The following is a 12,602-nucleotide window of genomic DNA, read 5'->3' as shown; positions in this document are numbered from 1 at the left end:
AACGACGTTCTGCATCAAACCACGGAGGAAACTGACGGGGCTGTATTGGTTTTCGTGGGACGAAGTCTTTAACAACCACAGAAACAATATCCGTAAAAAGTGAGATACTATCGTTAATATTACCATTATTCAGTATACACCAGGGAATTAAATCAAGAGCACGATGTATACTATCCCACGGTGCCTTCTTTCATAGCCAAATAATAAACTGTTTAGACTCGAAGCTGTGCTTTTCGATGATGATGGCCTAGAGAAAGGAATATTGACGTCCAAAGATTCATGATCCGATTGAAACAAATTTTTACGTGAAGTGATGTCACGTTCATTAAGGGAGTAGAGCACATAATCAAGAATATTTTCGCGTCGAGTAGGAAATAGGTTAAATTGACTGAGCCCTAATCCTTGAATAAACATACCTAAAAACCAGTCGTCACTAGGACATTTACCTATACCCGTCCTGGAGTTAATCCAGTCTATTGATAAATTAAAATCACCAAATAGAACAATATCGTATTCATTAAGGGCTGCAAGCACAGAATCCTTACAATTCTTGATCAAGCACAGAAATAGGAGAGTTTCTTTGCGGTCTATAATAACAACCAAAAGTTGTTTTCCTGTTGCAAGTTTAATTTCAACTCATATTATTTCACAGTTTGTAGCTAAATCATTGCGTAATTTACACTCCCATTTAGTATTCATACAAATCATAATACCACCACCACGACTTCCTCTATCATTCCTAAAGATGTTAAAATATTATATTATGGGATTATGGGAAGTTCACTGTTATCAACACTTTCATTTAGCCAGGTTTCAGTAAAAGTCAAGCAGTCATCACTAATTAATTCACCTATATGTATTGCGCAATCGGCCAGTTTGTTTTTAACGCTTTATAAGCTCTGATAGTACGCCGAGAATACAGGAGCATTCTAAAGGACCAGGATCACCACTCAGAACAACTAAGACCAGAACATGGGTAATACGATATATGGATTTCTTAACTGTGAGTGATTTTGAAGTATTTCGTCTGGACACAAGCCGGATGTCGGTTACCATGCCGTAAGTTGAAGTTAGTAGCTTTCTATGTCCAAACTTCTAGCGTTCAACAGAAACTGTAACATTTGTTTAATTAGTAGCACCATGAAAAAATAAAAGAATAATATAATCAAACTTGACAGTGCTTTGAAACCTCTAAAGTTCAGTCTGGTGGATTCCGGAGAATTGACTAACAACACTTGCATGTCTGGCAACATTTTTATCCATACTGCACCAACAAGAAGGAAATATGGCGGTGCTCTCGTCCAGTAAAAGAAGGACATCCAAACACAAAAAAATAAATTGTATCTCTAATCATGCATAAGATTCGAATGTGACGAAATGTGACTAAATAGTTTGATAACTACTATTACGGTACGTCTATAAAAAATAGAAACACACATATCTTGAGTTCAGTTAAAAACTTCTACATTTAAACTTATCAGGTGAGTAAATCTTACGTTCAAGCACAACGAACTGAAAGTCACATTTCACTGGAAACTGAATTTTGCACTGTTCGAAAACTACACAACACAAGGGCACTGCCAGAATGTTTCTCCAAATCACCACGTATTTATAAGCTGCTGTATATACATAAAGTATATTCTTGCATAAAGTCAAGCAATTCCACAATATATATAAATAAAACTACGCAAGCTATTTGGTGTTGATGGTAGCTCTTTCTTCTTCTGCCAGGATAATTTAGTCCTTAGAGGTATCAAACAATGCCATGCCGTGAAAGGGGGAAGGCGAGCGGGTGGACGGCCCAGGGTGCCGAAGTAATGGGGGCGCAAAATTCGGGAGGAAAAAGGAAAGAAAAAAGAGAGAGGAAAAATTACTTGAAATTAGATCAAGAGCGGTATCAAACTAGTATGTATTTAAATCCTCTTCCTGCTTTAGGAAGCGATCCTATAATGTTACTCATGTTAGGAAAATGCATGTGCATAATTATAAAATAGAAGGAAAAGAGTAATAAAAAGTACTCAAAATCAAGGAAGAGCAGGGTTTACTTTTGAAAATTTTCTTACGCTTCGCGCCAGCCATAGTGACACTTCGCGGCTGGTCTGTCGACCTCACTTATATGTACGGGGGCACCGTTGTATATTCTCGCCCCGGGCGCTCATTTTCCACGGAACGGCTTGGTATCAAATAGCGTTTCCAGTGATGAATTCTAACAATTTGTTCCCTGATACTGTCCACACATCGCTGAGCACAACAATCCTGAGTGTACACACTTGCATCTTTTGTACATCCTACCTTGCAGTTGCACGAAATGAGGTTGAGCAGTTCTAATGGAGCTGCTTTCTTTCTAGGAGGGATAGGTCCGAGTGATCCGCTTATCATTTTCCAACCCTGATCGATCGGTTCCAAATAGTTCCCCATCCTGTAAGTATACTCTGTAGGAATGTTGCTCTACAGCTCCGTTGTTGGAGGAAACCATGACAGTTGAAAAGATGTATCTAGCTTTTTTTGCCGCGGTACGATTGTACCTGAAGTATCGCAACTCGTCTAGTGTATTTGATTTTGATCCATAAAATTTTATTAAATACTTTTCTCCAGCAGTTTTGATAGCTTGTTTTTTGACATTTCCTTCGTTGAGTATTTTCATCGCTTTTCTTAATTCTTCATGCTTCTGAAGAAGTCTGAGTCCTCTAACTTTACTTTTATTATATATTGCTGATGTTATGTCGCATCCAGTCATGACATGAGCAAACAGTAGAACTTCACAATCCTCCCCAATTTTCCTCTTCTGTATTGAGATGTTAAGATACTTGGTAAGTTGTTGGATTTTCCTGCCTTAAGAAACCATAGCTCTTCAAAATCTTCAGGCGCTAAAGCAGTTAAAAGGACAAGTGGATTGTATTCTCTCAAATAATAACTGTTGTCTTTTTACTATGGACTTGATTCAGAGCAGTCCTAAAAATGAGAGTATCTGCATCATTCTCTGCCTGTAGAACAGTGTAGCCTTTGGCTTTCAAGGCATGCATCACAAATTGAATGAGAGCTCGTTTGTTGTTTGTTTGCAAGAAACTCTGTCTGTGATATACTGGTTGGTGTATGTTCATCAAAAATGATATCTCGAGAAAATCGTTTAGCTGCTCGTCGGTCTTGCTCTGCTCTTTTTGTTGTTTCTTTATCTGGATAGCCATTAAACGCCACTGTACATTTTTACCATAATGGCGCATAATGTTACATACAAGTCAAATATTTCACCAAACGTAGCTGGTTTTGGCCAAACCGCACAATGTAGATTTCCTCCATCAAAACGTAGAAGGAATTGCATGATAAAGTTGAGGTTTCAGTTTGTGCATGAAAAGCATTTACAATGGAAGAGTGGTTGACTTTTCGTAAGAGTGAATAATGATGCAGGCAAGCTTGTCATTTCATACTCAAAGTAAACTCTCCATTCTGTTTTGCTTTTGTCCAGACATACCACTCTGTGGAAGAGTTCTCGTGAGGATTTCAATATAATAGTCTCATGGCTTTTTTGTACCTGGTGTCAGTGTCAACAAAGGAACTTTTTTTCTTCTTCTGTTGCATACAGATATCGCAAACATTGCTTCCTACAAGTGATTTCATTGTGTTTGTCCCAATCTCCAGTGCCCTATCCATGAGTCTGCTACCAGCCCATTTGAAAGATTCACCAAGTGTTCTGTGGGTCGACCGAATGGGTTACATTCTCGTAACCAGCTTAAAAATTGCAGAAAATCTTTGGAATCACTTAACTGACAAAATTTTTTTAAATATGTGTTATGATGTATACTTGTTACATTAATTCCAGTGAAATATGTTAAGGCTTCAGCTATTTCAGTACAGGCTGGAGTTGATGAAACCCATCTCTGACGAGTAGAATCTGTGATTCCTCGGCCATGTGTAAGTCCACCAATAGCCTTAAAGTCACGCATTGAGATCTGTTCAATGCACATGTTCGTTGAAATTCCAGACCAAAATCTCTCAGGCCGCCTTATGGAAAAGTAACCTTGTGTTATAAGTCTATCGAAGTCCTGAAATGACATTCTGTTAGTCACAAAAAGACGCAAGTGTGTACACTCAGGATTGTTGTGCTCAGCGATATGTGGATAGTTTCAACGAACAAATTGTGAGAATTCATCACTGGAAATGTTATTTAATACCTTTGAGGATTAAATTATCCTTATAAGAAAAATATATTTTATAATAATAATTCTACTAGAAAAATCTATTTGAATTTTGCATATCCTCAATAACATTCAAAATTGGTGATCTTCAATCTTGTGTAACTTTTTTATTTTTCATCCTACAGAAAAATGTTATATATAAAAATGTTTGTTTCTTCATGAAGAATATTTTTTGTCTCTTGAATTTTTTGATATCTGTAACGGTTTTCAAGTAACTCCTAAAAAATATAAATTTGGCCGCCATTTTCCAAGACGGCGGCCGGAGCACAAGTTGGATTCTAGGGGACTTTTAGTATTTTCATTAGTATGAGCTACTAAACAAATATACCAAATCTCTACTTCCTTCTAACTTGTTCGGTCGATTCGACTTTTTTGGTCTAAAATTCTCGGGCTAAGGTGTTATTTCTGTTTTTTAACAAAAAATATACTATAAAGTAAATAATTTATATATATCAGCACTAATTTAACAAAAGAGACACTGACCAAAGCTTAAAACCCATTTTATTTTAAATTATATATATATATATATATATATATATATATATATATATATATATATATATATATATATATATTTAACTGTTTCGGATATCTAGCATACCCTTCTTCAGACACTATCGAAAATAAATGAAAATACAGACGATGTCCGAAACAGTTAAAAAAATATATATATATGGGTTTTAAGCTTTGGTCAGTGTCTCTTTTGTTAAAATAGTCAATCCAAAGCCATGAATAGTCTTACTATCAGCACTAAACGTACAATTTGATATAATATTTTCTAAGGAAAGTTCTAAAATGTTAAAAGATATTTATGATTTTCAAAAATGCAAAAGTCTTATAATTTATTTAACAAAGTATTGGATTTATAGAATATTTTGTATCTTTCTTTTTGTTTTAAGGTTGAAGGCACAAATGCTCAAGTGAATGACCTTCATCTCCAGTTAGCTCAGCTGGAAGCTCATTACGACGAGTTAAAAAAGAATGAAACTGAAATTATGGAACTTGTAGAAAAATTGAATCATAGTCTTCATGCAACTCAATCCTTGCCAGTCAATAGTTTTTCTGAAACCAGCAGTACAGAGAAGTCAAGTATACCTGCAGAAGCTTTACACACGTCTTCACCGGAAGGTAAGATTTTTATGTCATTTTAATTGTGTGTATTATAAGTAGAAGTGGATTCTGAATAGATGTATGGGAATGCTGTATTCATTCTGTCCATTAAACATTATTTTGTGTGAAATTTGCATGCCGATTGAAATAAGCCAGTTAGTATAACAATTACAGAAGTGAGAAGAGTTTTAAAAGTTGCTTTGACGTGGCACGGTTACTTTGTGACATGTCATCAACAGAGTATCATTACTTTTCTCAGTATTTGTGAAGTACATATTGAAAAAAAATAGTAGCATTCTCAAATGGAGACAAATACATTTTTATACGAGGACAATACAATAAGTAAGGTTAAATAATCACTTTATTAAGGTACATCATACATATCCACATATATCAGTTTTCTGCACAGCCACTGTCCTTCTTAATGCACTTTTCAATTGCTGGAGAAGATGCAGAGCTAGAAGTATATCACTCAAACAGTACGCTTCGGTCAACTTAGCAGAAGAATGGTGCAGCAAAATGGAATAATTATCAACAGTTCTCTAAATTACAAGGTTTGTCAAGAAAGTAAAGATACAAGCGAAAAATAAGATGTACTGGAAATGTGTTGGACGCAAAGAAATCTACATTGGATACACCGGTATAGAAGCTATTTCTCCACATAAATACCACTATTGTCCGTACGTTTGTTCAAAAAACCGAACTAGGTTTTACATCCCAGAATCGTAAAAATGCGACGCCTGCATTTGAAACCTCGTTGTGACTTATTTCCTGGCGTCATCGACGTCTTGAAAGTGTTTTTCACAAAGATGTTTCTTTAGGTACAGGAACAGAATCGCTGGATGCGAGGTAAAGGCTGTATGGCTGATCGAATGTTTTCCTTGTGCTGGCAGAAACCTGCAGCATACTACTTACGGGTAGATAATGCTGCATATTACATACCTAGCGGGATTCGGTATTACTGCTGCCATTCTCAACGCATGTTCTTCGCACAAGATTCAACGCAGCACTGGGGGCATGGTAGCTCAGTGGTAGAGCGCTTACCTCTGGTGCATGGGGGTCCCTGGTTCGATCCTCGGCCAAGTAAGTTTGTGGTGGACGACATCGTGCTCGTGAGTTTTCTCAAGGTACTCCCGTTTCCTCCCATTTTCTCATTCCACCACTTATTCCATCATCATTCACTTGCTTTAATCATCGTCTCCCTTAACCTAACCAGCATAATCGTGGAACGTTAAACTCAAAAATTTCATTTTCATTTTAGCGCAGCACTGACTTATAACTCCTAGTCCTCGTTGTATGGATCAAGTTTACTGCCAGGTTACTAACTTTGATACACACTTTCCTCTTAAGGTACAAATGTGTTTGTATCTACTTTTCTGACAAGCCTCGCAGTACAATTTTGATCATTAAGGTAGTCAGATGCCTTTGAAACATTAAGTCGAATAAAAATGAAACATAGATTTAATTTAACAAAAGAAACATTGACCAAAGCTTAAAACACACTTAAAAATAATAATAATAACGGTTTCGGATATCTAACATATCCTTCTTCAGACAATGTCGAAAATAAATGAAAATACAGACTTTTAATTTTTTAAAGTATGTTTTAAGCTTTGGTCAGTGTTTCTTTTGGTAAAATAATCAATCCAAAGCCATGGACAGTCTTACTATAGATTTAATACCAAAAATCTTATTTATTGAAATATTTACTTCGATTATCATATTCAGAGCTTCATGACAAGCTAGTTGTTAAAATGTTGTGTCTGTGGACTTGTGAGTTTCGTTTTTCGTAAAAAAAATGTGCAACAGATTAAAAATAATCATAAATTAAAGAACTAAATACAATTTTGTGGCATGAGACAAATCATGTTTAATCATATGAAAGCTCTATAATTTATGTTAAATCATCAGATGAAGATTTTGTTGAATTTATGAGATATACGAGGGAATGTTGAAAGGTTCCTGGCTTTGCCAAGAAAACAAGTGTCAGAAGTCCGAAATTACATATTTATGCAACGCAGGAGCGGATCCAGGACCGACTTCTGGGAAGGGGGGGGGGGTTGTCATACTGCTACTTTTAAGGGCTCCAAACTTTGGGATGGATTTTATTTATATGTATAAAATAAGAAAGCTTCCTCTTCTGGGGGGACAACCCCGGATCCGCCCCTGATTCAATGTATTCCCCATTGAGATCAATGCACTTTCGACAGCGTTGTTGAAGCTTTTCTAACACATGAAAAAAAAAAAAACTCAAACCAGCTCTCAGGAGCCTGTGTGACGTCAGAAATGTCCTCAAAAGGGTGACCCGTCACGTGTTTTCTCAGTTGGGAAATAAAAAAAGTCAGAAGGGGCCAGGTCTGATGAGTAGGGTGGTGGACCAATTGGAATCTCAGGGTGCCCAATTCGACAGCAGCATTGTTGGACTTGTGGATGGGTGCATTATCGTGCAACATCATGATCCTTTTTGTGAGCTTTCCACGGCGTTTCCTCTCAATTGCCTCTCAGCTGGTCGAGAAGGTTAGTATAATATTCTCCGGTGATAAAGGCGCCATTCGGTAGGTAGTATGCCATTATAATGCCATCTTTGTCCCAGAAAACGGACGCCAGGACTTTTTAAACCGATTTCTGGGTACGGACCTTTTGGGATGTGGGGAACCACTATGGCGCCATTCCTTTGACTGTTCCTTGGCTTTGGGATCATAAATATGGAACCAGGTTTCATACTCTGTCATTAGTCTAGCCGGCAATCTTTTTGGCGGATATTCGACGGTCTTCAAGAATCAGCGCATAGACAGCATCGCATATTTGATGGTCTGTTGGTTGACAGGCGTCCGTTGCGGGGCTTATCTTCCACCGTGAAATGGCTAGTCTTAAAACGTGATATCTAGGTTTTTACACAGCTGTATGAAGGACATTTCTTCCCTAGTGTTTGACAATTCTTCGTATGAATTTCCTTTGCACTTTCCCTGGATCCATAAGAACTTCATAACGGTCCTCAGCTCCGACGACGTGAAACTTCCTCGTGCCTCTTCCATCTCCCCCTCTACCTGCAATGACAGATGTACAATTAGGATTTAGTTGATTTTGACACAATTACATATTAAGACATAAGGCTTTCATATGCCAACAATTTTATTTGTCTATCTCAGTTTAAAGGAAACAAAGCCAGGAACTTTCCAGCCTCCTCTTGTAAATTGTAGTAATTTAAACTTTTATACCGATCGAATAGGTATATTTTTCTTAATTTTATTGATATTCGTTCTTTAATTAATTTGCAGATCCAAGCTTCGCAGAGCGGTTGAGCTCGTCTGTTAATCCAACCAATGGAATGCCCTGAGCATACGGTGATTTCAGTCTGTGACACCTCAGGAATAATACTGTGTGATTTTTAAACCGACAACTAGTGATTGTATTATTGTACGTTGCGGTATTGTTAATGAGATACTGACGCAGATAAATACATATTTTCGTTGGTCTTTTATTTCTTTTATATATCTTTCCCGCACAGAGTATTTTTATTCACTATCACCCATAACTATGGGCTTTGGGAACTATAAAAACTTTCAGAAATAAATAATGTTTCAATAGGTGGAATATTTTCCTTTTGTGTTTTTAATGAAGGAATGTCTTGAGTCAAACGTCCTTGCATTTTGATTATATTTTACTGCGTAGTTGTTACGTCTTTTTCCAGATATTTTTCTGAAATTATTATTATCAAGATATATTGTAATGATTTAGAATGAGTTGTAGAATCTTGAGAAAACTATTATATGTGAATATATGTATATAATAAATTATTATTATTATTAATTATAACACACTATAAGTCAAAACTAGTATATTATGTAAATTCAATTATACAGGGTGGTCCATAAGTAACGGAAGGATTTGAACTTTTAATAACATTTATAAGTAGGTATTTTTTTGTCGATGTAACAGACAACAAAACTGGGGTGTTATGTTACTGTGTATGTGAAAAATCAACACAAATTCCTTTCAATTTCAGCCTCACAAAGTCTCATGCTGTTTGTTCCCCATGTTTTCCATAATAACTGTTATTACTTCTGTTCTAATCGGCATAACATCTATTCGGATATTGTTTTTCAGGAAATGTTTCAGGCTAATAATTGTGTATATTTCACTAAGGTAATTCCATATGAGGACGAGGTCAGAAGAACATGATAATGTATTTCACATTCCATGCCACCGAAGATGCTTTGTCACTAAATGGCTCTTAACAGTGTAAAGTAGAGCTACATCATATTAAATGTGATATGACATTGCGACTCAGTTTTGTGATTTATTACCAGTTGTAAGTTACAAATAAATTTGCAGTAACGAAATTTTTAATTCTCAATGTCCCAACTGTTGCAATAAGTAAATAAATAAATTGTAATGATTTAAAGCTTTTGTCGTGATTTATGGACCACTCTTGAGTTTTTCAAACATATAGTATTCACATTGATAGATAATTTCAGCTTTAGATTCTCTCAAGAAATGTTAATCTTTGATTGTGAATTTTTAGTCGAAAGTGAGCTGAAGTTCAGTGCTTGCCAAAGATAAGTTGCTTCAGAAAGTAGTTCTTACATGTGCACCTAGTGAAACTCCGCGCGTAGGTTTTTGTTGCATATATACTTTGTTTATACATATTCTGTATTTAATATGTTTCTTAGTTCAACATAGCACATATATATTACAAAAAGAAGAAAAAAGTATTTTTAAAATATTTTTATCAAGTAATTTAAGGCAGAGATAATTGTGATTGTTGCCTGTCCTTATTGTGTCTTGTGCCAAAACTCAAGGGATACTTTAAAGAACAAAATACATATATTTTAGCATTGAATTAACACCAAAAAATGATTAGGTGTCGATTATTTAAATGATTAAATTTGCAATACTTAAACTAGTTGCTCTTAAGCTGTATATCTTATACGATGTATAATTAATTGTTAATGATATATAAATGGGGGCAATAAATTGCGTATGCTCTGTTCAAATCGCGTATGTGGAAAGAACTGTGATCATGTAAAAGTTTTTTTTAATTTTTTTTTTAAATAGCTGTAAAGTTATATTCAGATATTTATATTTACTTAGATATTACGCAATATAATTATTTTAGGTCTTAGTTTTTCAACTGAAAGTACATTCATTGTGTCCATTCCTTTTGTTTTAATCTTTATTGACCATTTTAAAGAAGAATTAAGTGTTACATGTACTGTCATTGCACGGATATATCTTATTATTGACTTATGATTATATGGTGTTTGACCAATTATAACTATCTACAGGTTGGACGTGCTTTGGGAATACAACAATTGATTGGGAACGTATATGTGTTGAAATATGGTTTTCACTCCAAATGATAATTGAAATCTGGTGTTGTTCACTACTGAAAGACATTTTTTCTTAAGGTGTTTTTAAAAACCAATACATTTTTTCATGAAAAAACATTGTTCAATATTAACAATAAATTGATTCTTTAAATTGGTGATTTGACTGATTTATTTACAAGTGCTTGCAATGGAAACCAGTTTTGTACCGATGGTTCTAAAATTGAAAATTTTGTTGGCTAATATTAACGGGAATAGCTCAGAGCAAGAACGACCAATCCGTACTACATGACGTATGTTTTTAAATGGAGAGTTTTGAATGTGATACTTCAATTTTATAAAGTAACTTTTCTAGATACAGAAGTGTTTGAAGTGTAGTTTCCATTGTTTTCAACCTGCGCTATCACCACTTCCAATGAAAGAAAAAAGATGAAAGAAAGAAAACTTTTTTTTTTTGTTTTGTTTAAAAGAAAGGAAAAAAAGAAAAGTCGTGTACTTTTGGCTAGGTAAAAGCAATGGTGATATTCAGCCGGTTCGCACCGGTTTAAATATTTCGAATTTGAAGAACCGTTTGTTATATCCAAACATAACAGTAAATTTTACTCAGTTATACCCAGGAACAGTAAATTTTAGTTTAACTATCTTTGTTTTTGAAGTTCTCACAGCTTCAGGGTTAAACATATGATCTCTCAGAACAAGGTATAAGCGTTTATTTCTTAATCCCAAATGCTCAGATATCAGTCACACGAGTGTAGTGATGAAAGGCAACATACAATACATTATCAACAATTGTCGATCCATTGCTGGATTAAGGTCTTTCCGATATTTTTTCGACAACCACCTATCTTGGATAATTCGTTTCCAAGATATTCGCATTGATACCTAATTTGGTCACAACACCTTGTTTTAGGATACTGTGTAGATCTCAACTTGTCACTTGTGGTATCCAGTAAAAAATTTGCTCTTTGTCAACCGTGGATGGTTTGTTTCTTTGTTTCCTAAGAGAGTTATATGAGTTATATCTATTTACTTACTCCCCCCCCCCTCTCTCTCTCTCTCTCTCTCTCTCTCTCTCTCTCTCTCTATATATATATATATATATATATATAAAATTGATTGTTAAAAAAACTAGAATAACACCACTGGATGAAAGGACCGTTATTTGGCTTTTTCTTATTGAGTAATTGTGTTTTCAAAAATTGTGTTTGGGTATGATTAACTGAAAATTATATTTACCTACTAATGCGTTGTGATTGACTCGTATCTTATATTTCAGTATCGAACTCAATTGATCCAATCATCTGGGCAAGTAAATTCATAGAAATTTCCAGTTGCTACGGTCATCACTGTATCAATGTGTTTTTCCAAAACTTCTTTTATGTTTCAATTCTGTGTTGGCGCCTTGGTTCTTTTTAAATACACTAACAGGTCTTTTATCTCTTATTATACTCAGTGTTGTAAAGCTCTAACATAATGACGAAGAAACAATAAAAATTATAAAATATAATTAGAAACACCAATATCTTTTTAGAAGGAATACCAATATTTTTAAACTTTAGTGTTATTCGTACAATGTTGCGAATTCCTAAATTTATCTAGTTCCATATCTTGATGTGTAGAAAATTCCGGACTTTAAAATTCGGTACGAACTTAGTTATTAATATTCTTTTTCGTAGTAAATATAATTTTCGCTTTATTGTATATTGGTATAGAAGTGTGTATAGCGTCTTCGCGTGTATAACTAGTAGTACACCAGGGTGTCTATCGGTCACGAAATCACGGTCATGAAAGTCACGAAAAAGACACGAAATTTAGCTTTTGGTTTTTTTTTTTTTTTTTTTTTTTTTTTTTTTTTTTTTTTTTTTTTACTGTACAAATGAAGTACAGATTGGAAAATTTCGTTCTGTAAAACGTCAAAATTCACCACCAAAAATGTCTATGGTTGGCTTTAGGCGCTACCAAATCGCAA

General features: G+C 34.9%; 1 protein-coding gene across 2 annotated transcripts in view; it reads left to right on the top strand.

Annotated features, from left to right (window-relative positions):
* The window catches only part of LOC145673117 (uncharacterized), a 107,480-nt gene extending 96,686 nt beyond the window's left edge, over positions 1-10,794 (top strand). For both annotated transcript variants that reach the window (XM_081742501.1, XM_081742500.1), the window contains 2 exons: positions 5,093-5,321; positions 8,582-10,794. In XM_081742501.1, coding sequence (XP_081598627.1) covers positions 5,093-5,321; positions 8,582-8,640 — 288 coding nt within the window. In that variant the 3' untranslated portion in view covers positions 8,641-10,794. The remainder of the gene's footprint in view (positions 1-5,092; positions 5,322-8,581) is intronic.
* The last annotated feature ends 1,808 nt before the right edge of the window (positions 10,795-12,602 follow it).

The sequence above is a fragment of the Thermobia domestica genome, chromosome 16, assembly GCF_964235325.1.
Source record: "Thermobia domestica chromosome 16, izTheDome1.hap1.1, whole genome shotgun sequence".
Classification (NCBI taxonomy): domain Eukaryota; kingdom Metazoa; phylum Arthropoda; class Insecta; order Zygentoma; family Lepismatidae; genus Thermobia; species Thermobia domestica.
Note: the sequence above shows the minus strand (reverse complement) of the source record. Positions and strands in the feature narration are given on the sequence as shown.